The sequence below is a fragment of the Hippoglossus hippoglossus genome, chromosome 20 (assembly GCF_009819705.1).
Source record: "Hippoglossus hippoglossus isolate fHipHip1 chromosome 20, fHipHip1.pri, whole genome shotgun sequence".
Classification (NCBI taxonomy): Eukaryota; Metazoa; Chordata; class Actinopteri; order Pleuronectiformes; family Pleuronectidae; genus Hippoglossus; species Hippoglossus hippoglossus.
Window position 1 is genome coordinate 10,560,956 of NC_047170.1, and position 23,751 is coordinate 10,584,706.

Consider the following 23,751-nt stretch of genomic DNA (forward strand, 5'->3'; position numbering starts at 1 on the left):
CCACTGTTACTATACAAACTATACATTATAGCACATTGAAGTGTTTGGATATTCACGTTTTATGAACTTGCAAGTTTTAGTTCCCAACATAATTCTGAATTCTGGTGAAAAAACACATAATCCTTTATTCTGTTGTTTGATGAGCTAAAAGCAGTCACATTTACAATAAGTACACCTAAAAGAATATCCTAATCTACTCTAATATTTGTCTAAAAGTACTGGAATCTATCTGTATAATAATATGTCTTCACCATGCATTGTTCAACAGCTGAAATTCCTTAAAATAAGTTCTACCAGGTTGGTAAAACCTATACATTTCCAGAAAAGAACAAAATTTGAAAAAAGTCAGGACCGGTAAAATAACTCATCACAATAAAATCAGTAAACATTAGTTTATTGAAAACGTTCTGTCATTCATTTTCTCTTTCTTATGTGTTATTAAATAAATCAGCAATGGATTTTGAAAAATTGACAAAGACAAAAACATAAATTAGTAATGCTCAGACATCAGTAAAGTGGGAATAAATGAAGGTTAGTTGATCAAAGTTTCACATCACTTTATTTCATACTTTTCTTCTTCACAGGGCTTTAAGTTATTAGTTAAAAACAACCTGATACTCTACTAGAAAGGCATGACATCGAAATAAGATCAAATAGAACTTTAACTCAGCAGCTGAAAATATGCAGTTTCATATTTTAATGCTTACATGAATATGATCTAAAAAAAACCTGATTCTGTTGTTTTTCCCTTCACGAACAATTTTACATTAAAGGTTCTCGATTTCTCAGAAAAAACAAAACAACTTTCAGATACGTATCTGAAAGGATCAGTGTTCCATGGCTCGTCATTGTGGAGCACAGGTCGGGGAAAAAGCACCTCAGCGGTCCAAAGCAAAGACATTAAACTCGATGCATACAGCACAATCCTTTTTTTTTTTTTTCTTTAAAATTTAATTTTCTCATCACAACACTCTACATTGGTAAAGTTGCTCGGGGCAACAGTTCGCTCAAGATGCATAAAGGTGAGAAACCTTAGCTCCGAATGCTGTCAAACTTGGCAAGATGCAGCGGAATGATGCATCTGTCTGATGTATCTGCAGAGAAATGAAAACACTATTACTTGAGGTCTCTCCCGGGCGCCACACGTTTCTCACCCGCTGCCTCGGCTGCTTCACGTCGTTTCGGCTCAGACTTAATTACCGAGGTGTCTTCCTCCATCTATGTAGCGGCGGGTGATTTGTGTGTTTGTGTGTAAGAGAGTGTAAAACGGAGCCAGAGAAAGAGGAGTAAATGTATGTGTGTGTGAAATGTTTTTAACAGTTTCTTCTTATCCGTAAGAGACGCGTTGACACAGTTGTGAACCAGACACAACACAGAGAACAACAAAGTTTGTGTAGAAAAGAAAAGAACGATTTTATTCGGAATCTGCAGGAACATGAGTCCGTGTATGATCGGGTGGTAATGGAAGGAAAACAAATTGGAATGCATGGACGTAAAGAAAGCATACTTTACACTGAATACAGAAAATAACGTGCACATAATGGAAAATACAACATTTACACAGTGAGAAGAAAAAGAACAGGTACTTTGACAATGACAGCAGAAGAAAAATAAACGTGTCATATGCAAGTGTGAATGAATCACATGTTTTTATGTCCCTGTGCTCAGAGCTGATCTACTTTTCTAACTTTTCACAAAATGCAGGTTGTTTTTTTAAACTCTTCCTTCCTACAAAACCAGCCTGCAAGCAGTGAGTATTAATTGGAAAATAGGGCTAATTCTTCCCCTTTGCAGTAAATATATAGGGTTAATCTCATCAGGACAGACAGGAAATGTAATTTAACTTGTCTGTCAGTAACCTGGGATTATTTAATTTGTCTAGAATTAATTTTATTGTCCTGTATCATGAAGCTAATCATTTTGGTTTGGTTCTGTTTTTCCTCTAAAGCAAATCAGCCACAATAAATTGACCAACATCTGAAAAATAGCATGACTGGGAGACGTGGATGGCGTGTTGCTGACAGTTTGAGGACACGCTAATGGGACAGAGAAACTTCTGACCAAAAGCCAATAACACAAAGGAAATAGATGAAGCTTTATTGTTATTTATTTTTTTTACAAAGCATCAATAAAATCAGCCCTGAAAGATAGTTTGAGTACCTGTAAAAAGTGTCATCCGTTCAATCTGCCCTAGTATAAAAATCTGTTTCAATACAAAGATATTAAGCTCTGACAGTAGAAGAGTTAGATGACAAACAAAGAAACTAAAATCTGTTCTTTGCCAAAATGAAGCTGCTGTCAGAAAGTTAGTGGATAATACTAAAAGGGAATTTGAATTAAAATGAAAACAATGATATTTATTTGCTCAATTATCTTATTAATCTAATGATTTAGCAAAGCGACTGCATGCGTTGCAATTAATACATTTTAAAGATGCTTTATTTTAACCACTTCTAATGCCCATATGATTTATGTATTAGTGGATGGGGGCCTTTCATATGTTATTCTTAGTATGTTACTGTTTAAATGGATATCAAAGAAGCATGCACAAGCCATCCAACTGGACCTCAAATAGTTATTCAAATTAAACTGCGTCTGGTTATTACAACAATATTAAAATCTAATTAGGTTAGTCATTTATTTAGTTTAATTCCAATTTTCTCTAACAATGTAAATCTTACCTCTATAATTTGCTTTCAAAATCAAAACATGTATGCGACTCATTTGAAAAAGACATGCATAGAAATGAACTTGAAGATGTTTGACCACATTAATTTTGCTATCAGCGAGGACAATGACAGATATGATCCTGACTAACGTCCCAAATTTAAATGTCAATAATCACTTTCGTCGTAAAGGTCCATATTATACCAGCAGGACAAAAAGAATCTGGACTGCCTACAGTACGTAGAGCACAGAGCTGAGCTTAACAGCGTCGCGGCTGTCCCTTGTGTTCGTCTTTGCACATGGACACACATTCAGTCGTCACAGTGTCCCTTCATCATCATCATCAGCATCATGCTGGTGTAAATCTCCGCTCCGCTCTTTCATATGTCAGTGACGCCCGTTCGTATTGATCCAGGATTTCACTATTCTCAAGAAGTCTACATGATGGAGACAATGCAACATAATGTAGAACATAAGCAGACATACACACACAAGCACGCATACACACACACGCGCACACACACACACAAACAACAGGACAGCACACGAAAAGACAGAACAATGGGTAGCACCTCATGTGACTGCTCCACCATATGCAGACATTAAGTTGCAGTGTTTTTCTTCAACTTTATAATAAAGAGCTACTTATCAATTCATATTCATGCAACATTTTTTATATTAATTTATCACGTCGTGCTTACAGCAACCTCATGAAAGCACAATTGTGGAGCGTGCACGTGAAATGTTACACACAAGCGCAAATATTATGCTTCACAATTAACCAAAAAACAAAAATCAAACACTAAAAGTGGCATAAATCATGCAGAGCTACAGAGGAGGTCTGGATACGTGTGTGATTAGTACAGATTTGTAAATAACAAAGAGATTAATGAGATATTTAAATTATCTCAGTGTGCTTTTTTTTTCAATGTGTGCAAAAATCATCCCACTGATATATTGCCATGAAAACACCTGGGATCGTGTTCGCTTTCAAATTTGTGCTTTTTACTTTTACATTTTTTTGAAATGAATGATTTGCTGTCTGGGATAAAAAAAGAGGTTAGACACATTCATTGATTGAACAGCTTCAATTAAAAGATGCCTGACAAAGGTCCATGCTGATGAGATATCCACGGAGTGATAAAATGTATGTCCTCGGGCAAAGAGGACATACAGTATAAACTGGAGCATCACAAAGACGTCAAACAAACTCACTAGGAGGACAAGATGGCTGCAAGCAAGAAAACCATCTTGTTAGGGAAATAAAACAATAAAAAAAAAACATTTAAATAAAATATAAACTTGTGCAAATAATCACAGAAAAGGAAAAGAAAATACATAAAAGTATATACTGACTGGGTAAATGATGACTACACAACAACATATAGAGATGTTGATTTTTTGATAAGGGTGCTTACCTTGAGATTGTCTCTTAGACCCTAGTTGTGTTGTACTCTGATTCATGTTTGCTCAAAGAGCCAATGAGGCAGAACCTGAAATGTCATGGCTCTTTCATTTAATATCAAATTTTGCATAGAGAGGTCAGAACTCATATTGTGCTACACGACAGCAACAAACTTCATCAGGGCTCTGTTAGGTCTCATGGGAGCCTCGCATGCAGATAAACAGTCAAGAACACTCACATAGAAAAAGGGCATGCAGGAGAAAGTTGCAAAGTATTTTTCTCCTTCACATTGAGTTTTTGTACAGTTACTTTTCAAGCAGTGCGATTACACAGTAAATTACTTTTTTGTAAATAGGAAAATCTCTCATGCCAAAATGTGAAGCTATATAAGTCATAGATTTTCAGTATCATAGTTAAAATACGAATGCATTTTGTGTGATAATTTGCATTCATGTCATTTGAAATTAGTCATTTCTATGAATATCAGGCACCGATTCAAGCCCTTGTGTTTAACAGTCAAAATTAGACTGATTATAGAATGAATATCTCTTAAATTGAGGTTTGTATTTAAAAGCTTTCGGACAAACCTCAAAGTTCAGTCGAGTTTTATGAATATAACTTTTGAGGAATGCTAACAGGGAGTGCTTGACATGTTCAAGGAGGAGCATGCAAAAGGTAGCGGAATTTAGCCCTTTGTGGAAAAAATTGAAAATAGAAAGGGGATAAATAACAGGGATCAATGCAAACAAAGAAGCTTATCATAATTCTACAAAAGTAATGAGAGGAAGAGGGAGAAAGCTAAAATAATGAAAACAAAATAAATGTAATTTATCCCACATTCATTTCAAACACCCCCATAGTTAACTCTACGGTTGTTGTTCTTCCCTCATCAGAAATCTATGGATACTGACCGCTGTACTGCCTTTTCGTGGCGTGAAAGCCGGTGGCTGGTGGTGGGAACTTCTTCCAGGTCGTCGTCCAGGTCACATCCATTGTCCGCCGCCTCCTGTGAGTAGCTGTGCTTCATGACCAAGATGCTCCTGCGGTTTGCCGTGGCCGGCAGCAATGGCCGCACTGCCATGGGCGGCTGTGGAAGGTCCGTGAGCAGGGTGGCTCCGTCGCGGCCGCTCAAGTTCCCGCGGCTTCCTCGTCCACTCAGTGACAGCTGGGATAAGTGGGCGGAGCCGGGGTTGGAGGTGGACCCACAGTGGTGGTCGTGGATGCAGCGCGAGGAGGCACGGCGAAGGGCGTGGTAGTTCTCAAAGTCTTCCGCCAGGTCGACTAAGTCTGCTGATGCCGCTGCGGCTGCGGTGGCACTCCGTAATGTACACAGCTCGTAGTGAGGCGGCTCAAACACCTCCTGGAACATGGTGGGGTCAAAGTCCTCACGCCGCAGGATGTACTTCTTACGTGGCTGCTTGATCTGGACGATGACGGAGACGATGAGGAGGATGAGGACGATGCAACAGGTGACACCGATGATGGTCCCGTTTGTGTTGTTCAGGTTGTCGAGGATGTTGGCTTTTCTTTTCTCTGTACAATTTTCGAGAGAGAGAGCAGGGCGGAGACAGAACACATGAGAATATTACCTACACGGCCCTATAGCATAGCTTAAAAACTTGAAGATCACTTAAAAAACTAACTACATTTCAAACTGTGTAATTAACAGAATACCAACTGTATTCCCAGTTACTGACCATTAGTATTTCATTGGTTACCAACTAAGACTAGGCATGGTAGGCCTGTCATTTTTCTGCAAGTTTATGAAGTGCGCATGGGGCTCTAGTCAGAGAAATACTCTGTATATAAAGAGTTTAGATGATGGGATCTTTTTTCATCCTCAAAACCAGAAATGCAAGAGTTCAATGAGATGATTAAACTGTGTGTCTATCACTTCTAATGTAAGGGATGGTACCATGTTAGGCCAAACCAATACATAAAGTAGTAAACAAACAGAGCATAACCTTCAAGGATGGGGGCATTTCATTGTACATTATTTTTATGATTGTGTTGAAAAATAAACCCTGTTCACAACCAGCACATTACCTGTGTAGTATTTCTTAACTGTGTGGAAGAAACAGAAACCATAGCTCACATGTAAAGATATCTCCTTACAGCCCGAAACCTGTCATGTCCAAGGTTAAGGCTGTGACTTTTATCAGGTATCAAGCAGAACACATTTATATTTTGTATAAATCACAGCTGTGGTGTCTTTATCACACAGGAAACTACACAGAAGAGCACAAACTAACAGAGACATTATAAGGACTTGGAAGCACACGTGGGGCTAATCTGTGGGGAGATGTGTGACATTTTAATACTGGAGGAACTTGTAGCACAGCGACAGTAAATGGATACATTCAGAGCTGTAAAGCAGAAAGGAATAAAACCTGACATTTTACCACTAATGAGGACAAATGTGGGCCCTGTGGTGGACCTATGCATTACTTGAGCAGGGTAAACCGCTGAGAAACATGGCCGCCTCCTTGCTGAGTTCTGCACAATTTTAAACTTAAGATAGGTATCTTAGTCTCTGTGAGGAACTGGCTGTGCAGGATTTACCTAATTGATGCGATTTGTCATTGGTTTGGCTTAAAGAGAGAGAGTTACAGTATATACAGAATACACAGACATCATCTCTGTCCAACTTTTGTCTTTGATTCAAAGACGTGAGGGGAACGGCGAGGCTGAAGCTTACTGTAGAAAAGTAAATTGAGACTTTATACAAGGTGAGACAGAGTTTGTGTTTTGTGAGTTTGACAAGAACTCATCTTAACCAAAACGTTAATGATAATCAACATCACTTATTTAATTGATGTGGGAGTTAGGATGCATGAGGGATCAGGGGAGCTGCAGTATAGATCTCATCTTATATGTATTGGAACGAGGTGATGGGTCGGTAAAGGTCAAGGACCAGACAACTAGTTAATTGGAAATATATAGTAGTGCAGAGAAAAAGTAGCTCATCCCCAGAGTCTTGACATATTGGATTAGAATCATAAATCTTGATGCTGCAAAAAGGAAAATCTCAAACCAGAGGTGGAGATTATCGAGCTGCCAGCATTATCTCTCTAACACAGAGATTTTATTTGGGTGTGCGACCCAGTAGCATTAACGTCATTATAGCAATGTTTGTATCCGACCAAGAGAATTATGCCATTCACGATCGATTAACTAGTGGACAATCTCGCCTGGCTTTAGCCCTTCTGTTCCGGTTTATTCTGCTAGTGCAAGAGCACACTGCTGATGATTGCACAATGTGCCAGTACTGTCTAAAGGTGTGGATCCAATGGCTTTAAAATTCTGTGTGGAGAAGAAGAATTTGATAGTATCACACACAAAGGAAGTTCACAGAACCTCGCTCAGCTTGAGCCACCTTCAAAGAACGATAACAAAGACATGAGAGCAGTTCTTGCACATCAACCTGGACCCAGATGAATTGAGTTTGTGATGAACCTCATAAAGCCAGTTTGAGTTTTATAACTTGTACATCATATTAATATATAAACTAGAATTACTGCTCTGTAGTTTGTTTGGTTCTGCCATCAAGTAAAGTTGTAGGAAATAGGGTCTCATTCACACAGGAGTGACTACAGTTTTTCTAAAGTACACACAGTTTAAACCATAGATTATAAACAAAGAGATGATATATTATATATTCAGATATCAAGCCTAAATATCTCAAACACGAAAGCTGCCATCTTTTGCATGTACAGCGTCTGCTCAGTAGTGATCGGGGAATACGACCACAAAAATGATCACTTGAACAAACAGATAAGAACTACCAGACGTGTACTCTGACTTTTTAGAGCGGTCCATGTTCCATCTACTAACATGGAGGAGGTGGGGTTCATGGCCTCTACTGCAGCCAGCCACATATGGCGATGGAGAGGCTTTGGCTTCAATACTGGGGAGCAGAGTCGTGTCGTCCATCTTTAAATGCAGCCTATGGTTCAAGCTCTAACGCTCTGCCACTGTCCATGGTGCTGAAACATTCAAAACTACTGGATGTCTCAACTCTGATACTTCCATCTGTACTCTTACAAGTAGTACACTATGAACACGTATATTCTCTGGCATAGTTTGTGAATTTCAACCAGACAATATCTACAGGCTGCTTTGCTCACAATTTAAATATCTTCCACATTATGTGTCCTCCTTTCTCAGCCACATTTTCAAAAGAATAAAAAAAAATGTTAGCGGCCCTTGCTGCATAGCCTGGTTGGCAACTGTTGAGGGAGATAAGTGTCATGAGTAGCATTTCAAACTTGACTATTATGAGTGCACCATCTGGGCAGTGATAATGCTCTGCATATTGTTTTGTCAGTGTGCACACTTTTATGCACTCGAGATAGCAAGTGTGAGAATGGGATGATTGATACACAGCAGAAGTCTCTTCCCAGGGTGCTGCAACTTTCTCTCAAACCATTAAAACCATTGGTTCAGGTGGGACAAAAGGGTCAAGGGAGCTGAAATGTAACATCTCACCTTTACACTGGTTCTCGTCCCAGGGGTAGACACAGTTCTGCATGCCGTTACACACCAGTGTGTTGTTTATGCACATGTTGCTGTGACAGAAGAAGGCATCTGCATCACAAGGAGCTGGAAAAGAAGAAAGCAAATCAACACGATATTCCTGAGAGCTTAATGATTATCAGGTCAACCTTCACGTGTTCATAATCAGAAGATATAAAAACAGTTTGGTAAAAAGTTTAACTACTTTTATTCAATATCTCTTTATTAAAAACCATAAATGAGAGGAGCACTAGCTGAATTTGAAGTACAGCTGTAAAGAAGTTCGAGTGTGCCAGATTTAGACGAAATAAATTTGAATGGGAATTACTCAAATCAGACCTGTTCCCCATGAACCCATCTGTTCTTCATGAATTTTCATCCTCAAGCACCTCTTCAAACATTTGCAGAGGCAACTCGATGATGTGACTGAATTCCTTGGAAAATGTGTGTGTGTGTGTGTGTGTTTGTGGCGTTTGCAGAGATTGCCATGACATTTCGGAATCATCCGCACAAATAACAAACCCACAACAGATCCTTCCTATTTATGCGAGATGATGTTTATTTGTCCTCGGTGCGCAGCCCTTGTCGGCACGTAACCGGGTAATAAACACGAGCATGTCCTCAAACACACCATCCATCATGACACCTGCCCTTGCCATGAGGCCTGTTGGAGACATAAAGCTGCCATTGTCTCCGCCTCCGTGAGTCACACATCAGCAGAACATGGTCGTAAAAACCGGAGTGATAATGTTTCAGGCTCCATCATCATATGGCAACATAATCATTTAAACCCAAGGTGCCCTTTCCTCTCAGCAACCAATCAGATAAATGCATAAACCACCTGATTGGTCAATTCATAGAGTAGCTTCACCCTGTTAATCTCAATAGAGCATTGTGAGTGAACCATATGTTATCCCATTGACTCTACAGCAAATAAAAATATAAATGTGGATTCATGAGGGGACTGTTGGGCCTTTCTAGTTACAGGATTTATAAAGCTGGAATTACTTCTACTGCAGTAGTGACAACATGACAGTCTTGGATTCATATATTTGCAGAAACAGAATTTTTTGTTCTGGTTATATTAATCTTTAAAGTTATGAAATTGAATTTCAGGCGAACCTTTTCTTTTCCTTCCTTCCTTCCTTCCTTCCATCTATATTAGTTAAAGTAATAACAGTAATAATGAAAGTGTAAGCAACATTTTTAATGTGATAGCTGATTGAGGTGGAGGAGGTCATTTAAATTTGTTTAGGAACAGTAGCATAAAATAGAAATTGTGTTTAGTGCTGTATTTAAGTAAGTGTACTTAGCCAGCTTCCACCACTGCAGATGTAAAGAATAAACCATGCACCATTGGCCCAGGGGGAAAGTACTTGTAGAAGTACTTATGAAACCACCTCCAATTTGCACATGTGCCAAGAGTTACCATTTTTGCCACTGACATGAATGTAATGGATAACTCTATCCTGTTGATAGTTGTGTGATATTGGAGGAGACGTCCTCTCCCCTCTCACTCTTTCTCTTGTTCTCTCTCTCTCTCTTTATCTCCCGCTCTCTCCTGCACAGCACTGGCACTGTGCACTAAAGCAGCTTGCCAGTGGTATGGCAGAGCTGGGGACTATCTGACAGTGTTACCACCGTGATGTATGGCTGTTTTCAGCCCAGCACTCATCCCAAGTGAATAATAACACACCAAATTAGAGTGACTTATCTCTATCTCCCTCTGTGTCCCATCCTGGGACTCTGCCAGAATTTCTTGGGCCATATTGGCTCTCGCCGTGCGTTCTGATACTCCTCTTCTCATTTTCTCCCCACTATCTCAGTTTTTCTTCTTTTCATCCTCTGTTTTTGTTACAGGATATGCCAAAAACTGCAACATTTGTTTGCTCACAACCACCAGAGGGAGCTCACTCCTTCTCATTCTGCAGCTATACGTCCCCCCCCTCTCTCCTTCCGAACACCACAGGGTGAGACCCGACGTTACAAAGAGCGCGATCCACACTAATCTCCTGCAAAATTAATTTCAAGACTTTGTAATAAAAGTGCCCTTTTGCCCGCACAGAAACAGTCACAGTCACTGCTGGCAGCATAAATTAACTCCTTAATGAGTGGCTGATGAAAATAGTCTGAGTGTCTCTGCAGAGGGGGGGCTTCTGCAGTGAAGCGCTGGAAGCTTCACATGGGTGTAATGAATTTTTCAACCCAAATAATCACTATAGATTTGTTTTGTGTGTTTTTGTTTTGTAGTAGTGCAGTTAGACTATTTCTACTCTGATGTTATCAATGTAGTTTTCATTTTGCAATATATTTCTGCCAGCACTGTAATCTCTCATTTCATCAACATGATATTTTTTTGGTTTTCTTGCCATCATTGTCTAAAAGAATTAACAATGAATAGGATTTATAGTAAATGCCATGTTTTCCCTATACTTTGCCTGCAAATGCTCCTCATTGGTGCTAAAAGGACCGACCCTATCTACCTGGAACTGATCTCCCTTCATCTGCCACCAGTGAAATGTACGGAAGAATAGATTTAAAGATTATTTTATTGGTTTTTACAGCACAGCATGGACCAGCACCCGCTTATATCTCAAGTCTCCGGAGACCTTCCATATCCACACGCCCCAGAGGGGGGTGAGCCTTTGCTGGTTCCATTTATTTCCACCTTTAAATTAACCACCTTTTTTACAACTGCCTCATAAAGGCAATTCATCATTAAGATTGTCTGCTAGTGTGACTTACTTATATATCCATCCATCCATCCATCCATTATCTATAGCCTACCGCTTATCCGAGAGGTGGGGTGGGTAAGGGTCCACCCCAATTGTGTTACATCTTCTGTTAACTAATAACTAGTGCACGGTATTTTTCTCCATCCCAACACATCTCTGCACAGTGTGCAGAGATGATTTAATCTGATCTGAGACAAGAGCAAAGGTGCATACGTGAGCAGATATCAGCACAGTATGTTTTTCTCCAATGCTTCCATGCATACGATTAAGAGGCTTTACACGAGACGAGATGTGATGTGTGTATCGGAGCAAGAGTAAAATAGTCAAATTTCCATCTGCAGCTCCGGAGACAGGTATCCGTCGATGAGGCGTAACGATTCTGACAGCCGAGACGTCGCACAAGCAAATATATCACCCGAGACATAATTGCTTCTTGGGTAAAGATGGGTTTCGCTTTCTTCTACCTCACATGTAGTTGTGTGTGTTTGTGAAAATGAGCTCAGAGCTAAAGTGAGAGGAGCAGGTGTGAACTGCATGAACGATAAAAGTGGAAGTTTGCATTTGGGAATGTTGCTCTCCCACCGCAGCGACTCTCTGGGAGTCAGCAGCTTTGAATGGTCCTCTAAAAGCTGCTGGTCCCACTGGGAACCAGCAGCTGTGAAAAAGAAAATATAGAAAGGCTCAGGATCTACTGTGGCAGGGGAACACTTATTGTAAGAAGTGCCCTGTAAGCTGCAAATCCAGTTAGTGCACCGCTAAAACACACACACACACACACACACACACACACACACACACACACACACACACACACACACACACACAGGCAGTGGTAACACAATTTCCTTTCACTTGCTTTTGTAGTACACATCATAGTATTGGCCACATCTGCATCACATGCCATGATATATATTGATAAGACAATCGTAACTCAAGGTCTTCTTACGAGCTTCTTCAACAGCTTTCAACAACGTCTCTGGAACGCCCACTATTCAAACACACTATAATGATGACTGTAGTTTTCTGAGTGAATATCTGCTGATAAAATTGTCATAGAGAGCTTTCTCCCAAATTAATTTCAAAAGAGTATTTTTTGAATGGCAAAAGGCTTTGGTGCAATGAGTGGCTTTAAATCTTCCTAATACTGTTTCACACACTCGTAAATATCAGTCCTCTAATCATGCCAGATGTTTCTCATCAAGATCCATGAATCTTTCTCTGAGGAATCAAGCAAACAGTTGAAAAAAGCCCCGTCTAACAATGTTAAAGAAAATTCCTGGATCCGCCCCCCTGATCCAGATCTGCACCAAAATCAAATTCCCTTCCCCGGGTCATGCTCTCGGTTTCAAAGCCCGAAACTTATCCCAGAGCAGATGAGGAAAAAAATCGGTAAAATCATTCATAAACATACGTATAGGTGTACATACATACATCTATATGAAGATGTACATAATATTTAAAAGGATCAGCCATAACATACAGGGTTTTTTTTTTCAGGTAACTTGTTTTAATGTGGCTGATCGGTGTATATGTAATCACATCTTGTACACAAGTCCTTTAATATAGCTTTGGCTCTTAAAATACCTCAAAAAAACAAAATGTAATCGCACATAGTACACACATGTATATTTAGTTTCACTGGGATTTTCTCCAAACTAATCCCTCTGCATACTCCCATAAGCTGCATCGCTCCACATGTACCAATGCACAGTACTGTGTTCTACTTTTGCAGGATTCTTGAAAAAAATAACAAAAAAACTCAAAAACAATCTGCCATGACAACGAGGTAAGAGCGCACACTAGACGGAGATACTTGTGTTACGGTGTGTGCTTTCCGGAGCTCTCACACACCTGCTCCATTGACAGCTTTGACAGGTTTGGTGCAGTGCTGCTGAGCTGTGGTGGATGTTGCTCTAAAGGCTGAGGTCTGGCTGGGGGATCGCCTGAGTGACTTAGGCAGAGGCGTTGCCCCGGCAACAACACATCCTGGCTCCGCTTGGCAAAAAAAAAAAAAAGGCCTTTCAAAGGGGACACTGACTCCGCAAACCCAAACCACTCAGCTGCTGCTGTCACCCGTTCCATAGATAGTCCCACAACCATCATATCTTAACCCACAGACATGTTGTTGATATATACGGCTGATGTGTGAGGAGCATCAGCCGATCGTCCTTCAGGGTTTCATGATTTCTTATTGGTGTGGCTGCACTTTGTGGCGTTCAATAAATCCAATCAGCTGTGTCCTTATGAAGGAAAAACAAACTGAACTCACTTTGACATAACCGTTCTAGGAACATGACTTTATTTAAGATGCATTATTTCTGCTTCTCCACAACCATAATCCCAATGTGACGCGCTGTGGAATAAATAGAGCCTTCTGAGAGGAAGCATCTGGCATTGGGTTTGGTTTCACCACAGTAAAAAGACCGAATCACATCTTTGAATAAAGTCAATGCAATTCTTATATTTAAATAAGTTAATAAGATTTTTTAGTAGCCTGTTGACCTTTATTTTAAATCTAACCCTGTTTGCTTAGATAGATAGATAGATAGATGGATAGATGGACAGATGGTTAGATGGTTAGATGGACAGATGGATAGATAGATATTTTATTCATCCCAGAAGGGAAATTACAATGTTCCAGTAGCAATTCAAAACAAAAAACACTTTTCCTCTTTCTTTTCAAGCTCCAAAAGTGCAGATGCAATGTTCAGTAGTGCAGTGTGTGTGTTTGTGGGTGTGTTGGGGTTGTGTGTTTACTATGGTTTTTGTATCTGGGGCATTCAAAGACCCTGAGTGACGCTGACATGATGTACAGGCCATACTCATAAGCCTCAGACCATTGGCATTCACCTCACTAGTACAAAGAATGCCCTCTGCAACCCCTGTCAAAACTACACGCTCTATCACTGAGGAGCCTGTGAATGAGAGGACAACTGTGTGTGTGTGTGTGTGTGTGTGTGTGTGTGTGTGTGTGTGTGTGTGTGTGTGTGTGTGTGTGTGAATTTTAATCTCTCCCAGGTGTTTGGCTCAAAGAGGTAGATGTGAACATATTGTAGCTCGTCCTAATATTCCTTTGTCTCAGTCTCTGTTTCTCTCTCTTGATCTCTCTTTATCCCGATCTCTTTACCTTTTTTTGAAAATAAGGGAATAAACAGCACACCTGTGGCTCTTCCGCAGTTCAGCTCCAATCCAACGATAATGTCAGGTTCACGATCAACCCAGAGGCGATATTCATTAAAGTGGAAATCATGTCCCTTGCTTTCCTGCCTGGTGCTGTTTAAATGGTCATAAAACTGAGTGGAACCCTCTGACAGCACAGTTTCAATGAACGACATCTGATATAACTCAACATAATGTGGTCGCTGTGCCTCCATCAAGACCGGCCCTCTTTTCTTTTGGCATCAACGTCCCTGTCATGGTGTCGTGAAGTGATTAGTAAAGCTAATCTGATTATCTCATTAGGTTGCTGTAAGCGTCTTTATAATAGCGAGTACATGTGCACGTGCGGGGCGTTTGCTTTGCGAGTGTTGCCTTACGTTCTTGGTAGGTTGTGAAAAGGATGCGGAAGCGGCTCTTGCGGCTGTTCTCGTCCGCCCACATGCGGATGACGCCCAGCGTGGAAACCAGCATGATGTCGTTGGCCACCGTGGAGCAGTACTTGCTCTTGAGGTCTTCCACCGAGCTGAGGCGAGACGGGACGGGAAAGAAACGTATTGGTTTATTATCAAATAACGCCCACGCGTGCTGTGCTTTTCAATAATTCACATCAATTAACAGCAGCCGTGGTCGTTATACATATTTAAGTCCCGTTATCCGGTGATCGCAAGTGAATGTTGTGGTTATCAGATTGTTGAGGAGCTCATATTTTGTTTTAAGGACACTGCAGTTCACTACTTCATTATATCCTTATCTCAACACACCAAATATGTTATCAATGATCATGATTTCAAGATATGAGTCTCATGAAGTTGCCTGTAAAGTTGTAATCTTACTATTTTAATAAAGAAATACAGCAGTTCAATGTTTTGGGGAATATGCTTATTTGCTCTGTGGCTGAGCTGTTGATGCGGTAGTAGCTGGTTAGCTTAGCATAACAAAGACTGGGAACCGCTAGCAGCTTTATCTAAAGGGAATGGATTTTTTCCGACCAGTTGACACATTGTACACAGCATGATAATCACCACTGCCGTTTCAATACACATGGCTTACTGGAATGATACGGGCCCCTGACACATGGGGAGAAAAATTTTAATAAACTATGTGAGCTACATCCTCCGGAAAAAACAGACCGTGATTGGAATGCTAATTGTCCCTCCATGTCAGTCACACATGACGTCCATAACTGAATCGTCCAATGAATAGGTTGCTGTTTTTAACGTTTGTGTCTGGAAAGAATCTGGCCACTGAATAAAGCATTGCCTGATAATCTACATAAAAAAATAAATGATTAGTTAAATATGTGTATTGAAAAGCTGATTCCATCATGTATCCTTTGGATGGTACTGATCGACAAAGGACTAAAATACTGTCTTAACCTTCTGTTCACAGGAAAAGCACAAAGTTCAAATTGTTATCTCAGGATAAAAGAGACGATTTAATCATGATTATGAGATAAGGGGCCAAAGACGTGGAGAAATTGAGTCTCTGTATGATTCATTGAAATGTCAGAAAGTCCCACCTGCCGCCATCGTACACTGCCACAAAGTTGCGCTTGCACTCGTTGGAATTGGCCATCTCATAGTCGAGGAAACGCAGGTAGATCTGTCCAGGAGGCGGAGAGGAGAGGAAACACAAAGAGGAGAAGAAGAGATTAATTGAGGGGGAAATAAAAGGACGTGACAACACAGTGGAAAGACATGAACAAAAACGAAAGAGAGAGAAGAAGAGAGGGATTTCAGCTCCTTCGTATTATGGCCTGTGCATCTCACTCATTATCCCAGTGCCTGATATAGCAGCTCTTTAATGAAATAAGACTGACAGACTGCAGCCTGTACAAAGTCATTACATTCGCATATCAAATGAGAACTCGTAGACAGACAGAGTCTATTAGCTTTGAACTCATTATCCATATTTGTTGAGATTAAACATTACACAAAAAACCTACACCCTCGTTAAAATTTACATAGACGTGGGACATTTCTACCACATGCTTTGGATATTCGGGGGAGAAAGTGTCCACGGACCCAAACAGCCCCCTTGCCATTCACTTTGACCCTCAATGTCCCAGTTGCCTCGGCATCCTTGCTTGTCACTCATTCATCAGGCTGAGATCACCCAATCCCAGCAACGGTTCTGGTCGGCTGCACACAGCATTCACCATCATTACGGTTAATGAGCGGACCACTCCCGAAGTGTGACTGGGAAATGTGGCGCTTTAAATGCCCAAAGACAAGAGCCTACAGATGGAGCACGATAATGGACCGCGCAACGTCGACTCCACAATGACGGGCGAAATGGATCGAAGGGCGAAAAAAACAACCTCGCCAATTCCGCCGAGGTCTCCTACTGGTGTCAATACTATTCCATCTAATTAAAAAAGCTGTCTTATTCTGCCACTATGTCGGCTAAATTAGCTCTGTCACAGGAAACGGGGCATTTTGTTTTGTCTCGCTGTGATAGTGGATTGAAATACTGTTCAGTGTCATTGCAAAGATGGATGCGCACGTGTATAAAATGTTCACAGGGAAAATCTGCCTTTTTTAATCTTAATTTTTGCCCCAGAATTCATGGGCTTGTATGGATATCACTGTCCTAATCCCTGCAGGGAGGGCAAGAAGATTGAAGAGGCTCAGAGGACATTTTTTAGCACATGTCACTGGGGAGTGCTTGGGTTTCCAGTACTGCGCCTTTAAATGTGATGGAGAGCTTGAGGTGGTGCATACTTAAGTGTCCAAAATCATTTTTCTTAGTAAAGTGGATTAAGTCAAAGAAGCAGAGATTAGATCAGTGTTTTGAGAGTAAAGTGGAGTTGTCACAATAGCAAAATTATGACTTAGATATGATCCCTGACTAAATATCTCAATACCAATACTGAAATGATACTACGGCTAAAACATCAGAAAAAAGAAATTGAATAATACGCAACAGGTAGAATCTAAACTGCTTTTTACAGAGTGTATTTAATTTGTCACAGATACTAGTGTGCAGACCAAGGATTGTGCATTGAATAATTTGAGAGTCCCCTTCAGTGCACCACCGTAGTGAGCACGTTAATAATCCTGGGTTTAAGCTTCATGAAGTGCCCAATTTACAGTTGATGTTGTTTATTATTCTAATGCTCAACAAAACTTGTTTTCTTTTTTACATTTGTATTTGTGCAGTTTTTTTTACAAGGAAATAGAACATTTACCACATTTGAAATTGGAAATAAATGGATCGAGGTCATAATGTTATTAAATGTTTTGATTCTTTATTTTTGCTACGAGAAATTAAATAGTGTTGAAGAAAACTTATTACACCTCAATGGCTGAGATATTAAATCTGTTCATATTTCATAGCAATAGAAAGAATTAAAATAACAGAAAGAATTATTGACAAAGCTGTTGATGCCATGATTGTCATTAACAGTAATGATTGAGTTTAATTTGATCATTCACGAGTAGAGTTATTGATCTGTATTGATGTGAATGTTACAGCTTGTAAGTTATGGTCAAGATAGTCTGAACATGTTATTTAACATAATCGTTAACCTGTCTCTCTTTGGATTCTTTTAAAGGTCAGAATATCTGCTGGCGAGATGCTTTGCCAAGATGGATGTGTTGCCTCACTCGTTTTACTCACGTTTCAAACATCTTTTCCATGCTTTGTCGTGTTTTAGGATTTAGGGAAAAGTAGCTGCTGTGGGCGAATGCTGTTTGAAAATGGCACATGACCAAAGAAGTTAATGTGAAATTATTAAGGTCATAAATCAAGGTTAAGGTTGTGGTTAGGTGCTCTCCACCAAAATTGCCTCCATTTGTGTTAAAGTTCAAGAAGCAAATAATTGGAAAAAGTACCAATGATTATGTTAATTAGGACACTTGGCCCCGTCATTCCATTGAAGCCAAATTAGACATGGAGTTTTGTACCAAGAGTGCATTAAATGCAGTAGTCTGTAACCAATAAAAGGGAATTCAATCAAGGGAGACTAATTACAAATAGAAAAACATTGTTGATAAAACACTTCGTTTTTTAATAGACTTCATTCGGTGCTAATGGCTGATAAAAGTAATGAAATTACCTTCATTACTGAGCACAATCCCCCATCATGACCATCATAACTGAATGCAGCAGGAGTCATGAAGCGGGAGGTGTACAGACATTCATGGTCCTCTGAGTATGAATCGAACTGACATTTAGTTTTTTTAATCTCGTGCCTACATCAGGTCAAAACTGATTTTTGTGCATTCATGGTATAATTATGACAATTATGAAATAGCTGATCCCTTTACTAATTATCAGGTCAACATTAAATTCTGCTCCCCAGAAGTGAAGCCAATCGTCTCAATTGTCCCCTGGTGGCTGGCTGCAGTATAGCTCATAAACCCAGCCTCCTCCATGTTATGAATAGGGCATGGGCCAAAGTAAAAAGTTAAAGTACACGTTAGATGATTTTTTTCTCACAGATTGTTTCTGTCATTTGAACGGGAGTTGTTGTTACGTTGATGTTTGTTAAAGTGTTTCTTTAAGTTTGGATTTAATTAGGTATTTGGACCTCGATACTCCGTCTAACGATCACTACTCTGGTAACAAACACTCAAGATGGCAGTGCTCGTATCCCAGATATTTCATCTTCATTTCTGGATAGTGAGAGGAAGTGGAGTGCTAATAGTTGCAGGCTATAGAACAAAGTAAAAGGAGCATTTTCAATTATCGCTACTTCAGCAGAGTAACACTGATAAAAGAAAAAAGCCTTTCCATCATGTTGCCACCTACACGCACCTTTTTATGCTTTAAAATCACATCCCTATTAATAACCACAATTTTTCATCCCTGTGATATCTCTTCCTTTCACTAAAGCAATACCTCAAACACGTGACTGGGTAGGTGTTAAAGAAAGCTTTGTAACTGCTCGTGAGTAAGAGCAACAGATATAAAAGCTTTTGAGGCTTTTTTTTTTTTTTTTTTACAGCTTCCATTGATGAAGTCCTCTAACTGACCGGCGATGAAGAAAAATCAGAGTGCAGATGGCATCTCAAAGCCCACGTGACGGCAATGGATCAGATAGATACAATCACCAATTTGTAAGGCGTGAGATTGGCCCCAGCAGGAAAATAGCCCCTTTCGTCATTGATTCCGCGGCGTCTAATAATGGCACAGAATCCATCACTGACTGCTGGAGAATATGTTCTCACTGTTCTCTGTTAAAAAGGCGCCTGTAACAGCGTCCGCGCTTGTTCATTACAGTCAGAATGAAGGTCCATATTTGGGCCATTATCGTCGGGGGAAAAAGAAACGGGAGGTGTCAGGCGGTGCAGGCAGGTGTGGCGTGGGGTGGGTGGGGGGGGGAGTGACCGTTATGAGTCAAAATGAGGGAGGTGAAAAAAATATTCCTCTCCAGCTAACAACTGTCAGCTGGACTCGGACAGCTGTCTGAACGGGACAGAGGAGGAATACTACTGGAAAAACAGAGTGCAGTTGACAAGAGGTGTAATTATGACAAACTTAGAATCCAATTATATTTGTTAAAGCATCAATTATGCCTTTATCTTCCCTGATGTACTCACTGGTTATATTTAAAAGGGGAAATTGCTGCCGACGGCTGCATTTAGTTTTTTTGCATTACTTACTAACCAGTAAATCTATTTTTATTCTTTCTGAGAAATCTATCTGTAAAGCTGTAATCAAAATGACACGCGGAAATGTGAAGCGATCACGTTATGGCATTAAAATTGGTGCAGTGCCGTCACTTCTGGCAACAACACACGGTCATTATTGCTTACTTGCAGGTACACCTTTCACTCAGTCCTCAACTCTCATGCCACCCCTTCTCTGCCATCTGCCGCCTCACCCCTTAACTCCCTCTCTATACATTCAGACCTCCAATAAAATGCATTATTAAGTATATCTTCCCCATTTTTCCTCCTCCTCTGTCCCCCTCTCCTCGTCTCTTCCTCTCTGGAGCGCTCCGGTGCAGTCTAATTAGAGCCTCCGGTATAGGATGTCATTATCTCTCTGCTGTTTCTGGCACACTGGGTACAGTGCAGCACTGTATCAGCATCGGGAAATGAAAGCCTTGCCCTGCATGCATGCACACACAGTGATGGAGAGATGGTGGTGGTGGGGGGGTGGCATCATGTGCATCTCCTTCACTGCAGTAACATGTGAGCATAAACGTCTCAGACAGAGAGAAGAAGTGAGGAGCCAGAGGAGACAAAGGGAGATACTGTAAGTTTTATATATTTTATGTGTAACTGGGTGTGAGCGGTGGTGACGGGGGTATAAGAGCTCCGGGCCTCTGTGTAATAGATAAAAAATGTATTTGCTGCCTTGTCCATCAGTGTCAATGACTGTCAGCCTTTGCCCCATGACTCGCCTTGTGAGACGCTCCTGCAGGGCCAAATATGACACTGATTCAGACCAGGTGAAATACATCATCACCCTGCTGGGCTCAGTCACTCTTTTGCTCTTTCATGCACAGAGCCCGGCCTCGGCTTCACACGCATGGATTCAAGAATGTGCCACAAAACTGACTTATGGCCCCCTTTGGCACAGAAGCATCAATGTATTGGCTGACTTGTTCACTTTACTTCTACTGAGCTCAGACAGCAGGAGTTTCAGGCTGATTTAAACCTCATCGGAGGAGAAATTGGGTCTGGAACCTTGGTCAGTACTGATGTTCGGCCCAGATTATCTGGTAGTGTGACAGGGTTACAGAGCCATTCTCCAACCTCCTGAGCTGCCTGCAGAATCATCTGGGCCACACACTGATAACCATCAGACATGTTTGATATTTAGAATTTAAAATCAGGTTGATTATGTCATTACTTTCCAAGCGAAACCACTACAGCCAATGATAGAGACAATAATGTGTCTAAATTCAGGCTGCATCCTTTGGAGGCTGTGTTTTAAGAATGATTGTGTCACAGTGGTGCGAATAGGCTTTCCCATTTTGACGGCTCCTTCAAATGCGTCCTTTCATCCACGACAAATGAAGGCTCCAATGGATGGATCCTGCCTGGCTTAACCCATCCCAGGATTCATTGCACTTCCTTGACGATGTAATGGCACCGGCAAGCAACAACACGTCCGATGCTTGAATATCAGGCTTCAACTCAACTGAACAGCTAATGGTACACAAATCGAGGGGCATTAAAACGTTCAACTTCAGCCTTGTTGCGCGGCGACAGCAGTAAGGGAGGGACAAGCTGGTGACGCAGTTCTGTGGAATCCTCTGAGGAGCAGATCTTCTCATTTCGGTTCTGTCTTTGAGGTCTACGGGGCCCCAAAAGCAGGAGGCCCCTGAATTTGGACACAGCTAGAGAGACAGCTAGCCGGTGTGCTACCGGCTAGTGTGCTTCTGTTGACAGATAAAAGTGATGCTTCTGATGAAGCCAGAAGAATAGATACAACCCGTGTTGACTGGAACATATTCTCATCACCCTTTTGCTTTTGTTTATTGACATTAGAGCAAGTTGTCCCTCCACACCACTCTTCATTCTGTTTACGTCTGCTTCCCCATGAGGTCACTTGAGAGACGTGAGGTGGTGCATCGCTGCTTCTGGAGCAATAATCTTAGTTATATTCTGTAGTGTGTAAATGTGCCATTATTTTCTAATCTTGTATTGTGGGTGTGTTTACATTTATAGCAAAGAATATCTGTGAAAGCTCTCCTTATGTTTAGAATGCCACTTGATTTAAAAATTGTTGTTTCCCAGCTTCAGAGGCACTGGGGAATATGTGCAGCTTTTCGGGGGTCAATAATTTAAGTGGATATTACCTGTTCAATAGTACACTTATTGTGCAGCTTCACATGAGTGCTAATGAAAATGTTTGTAGGTGGGTGACACAGTCGTACAGTTGCTGTGGCCTTGGGGCTTAAAGCAGCTGAATCTGAAGGACATTTCTGAATAATAACAGGTGAAATAAACCTTTTATTCCAGGGGCTTCAGCAGGAAATATGCAACCCAAGAATATGCCAGATAAGAGCAACTGCCATGGCCATGAATCACAGGCCCTCCAATATTATCAGCCGGTCATATCATAAACCAGTGTGAGTGTGTGTGTGTGTGTGAGTGTGTGTGTGTGTGTGTGTGTGTGTGTGTGTGTGTGTACAGTAAAAGAGCTTGCAGCACAATATGAAAAACCAGCGTGAAAACGTACTGCGAACCAAATAAATGTTTCCATCTGGGACAGAACACAGTTCAACAGCTTCACTAATGTGTAATGAGTTTAAAAAGATCTCCATGGTGGCCACAAATAGGGAAGGATAACATCTTGTAGTATTAACAGGCGCTGAATTGGTGAAACAAATAGTGACACGGTTCAGCTGCACAGCTTTATCTCATACTCGGGAGTAATGGCACGATGCATACATTTAGACAAATAGGTCCTATAATGAAAAACTATACAAAAGTCACTATTTTATATCGATTGACGTCAGCTTTTGCAATAACGCATAGCATGTTCCGTCCTTACTGCTGGCACCGCTTGATTTGTAAAGTGTACCGTTAGCTGTTTGGTTGATCGAAGCCTGATACTCAAGCATCTGACGTCATGTTGCTTGCCGACGCCATAGGATGACCCTAGAAGGATCCAGCCATTGAAGCTTTCATTTCTCTGGGATGGAAGAATGCATTCGTCTGCTGCGTTTGTCAGAGCCTTCGAAATGGGACAGCCTAGTCGTGCTGAAATGAAGCAATCGGCCTTCAAAGGCAGCCTCCAAACGATGCAGCCCCTGAATCGAGACACGGCTACAGATTTCTGGAATTAGTGGATAGATATTCACACATTATGCTAAAAATATCTAAGTAAGAGGCCTAGTATACCTCCACATTTACAGGCACAGCATCATAAATGTGGCCAAACCTCTTAAATCCTCAGTTAACAGCTTCATAATACTTCCTGTCCTTGAAAGAATTGTTCGAACCATAAAAGTCAAAGTAAAAATGTGGTCTTATTGTGTTAAATTAAATGCACCCAGAAGGCTAACAGCATTTAACCACTGGATTTACTGCAGCCATGCACTGCACTGTGTGTGTGCACGTATATGATGGAGCTGTACAGTATAGACTCATGGAAAGTTATGGCATTTATAAAGTTGCCTTTTCCTGCTCTGCTGCTCTACCCTCGGGAAACCTTTAATCCCGTCGAGTTAATGCAGCACAGGTACCTCTGGTAGATAAGGAAGAGTGTCTAATATGTATAAGATGTAGGGAAGGTGTGTGTGTGAGCGTGTATGTCTGTATTTGTATATGCATGCAGGGCAGCATGGCAAACACTGGCAGAGAA

At 40.9% G+C, this 23,751-nt stretch overlaps 1 protein-coding gene across 5 annotated transcripts in view; it reads right to left on the reverse strand.

The window, feature by feature from the left end:
- Positions 1-378: 378 nt before the first annotated feature.
- Positions 379-23,751, reverse strand: part of neto1l (neuropilin (NRP) and tolloid (TLL)-like 1, like) — a 68,189-nt gene continuing 44,816 nt past the window's right edge. For 2 of the 5 annotated variants that reach the window (XM_034572180.1, XM_034572181.1), the window contains 6 exons: positions 16,001-16,083; positions 14,859-15,004; positions 8,561-8,674; positions 4,984-5,605; positions 4,086-4,160; positions 379-1,094 (listed from right to left, as the gene is read on the reverse strand). In XM_034572180.1, coding sequence (XP_034428071.1) covers positions 4,100-4,160; positions 4,984-5,605; positions 8,561-8,674; positions 14,859-15,004; positions 16,001-16,083 — 1,026 coding nt within the window. In that variant the 3' untranslated portion in view covers positions 379-1,094; positions 4,086-4,099. Of the gene's footprint in view, positions 3,105-4,085; positions 4,161-4,983; positions 5,606-8,560; positions 8,675-14,858; positions 15,005-16,000; positions 16,084-23,751 lie in introns of all 5 variants that reach the window. The other 3 variants (XM_034572178.1, XM_034572179.1, XM_034572182.1) reach the window with 3 other exon arrangements.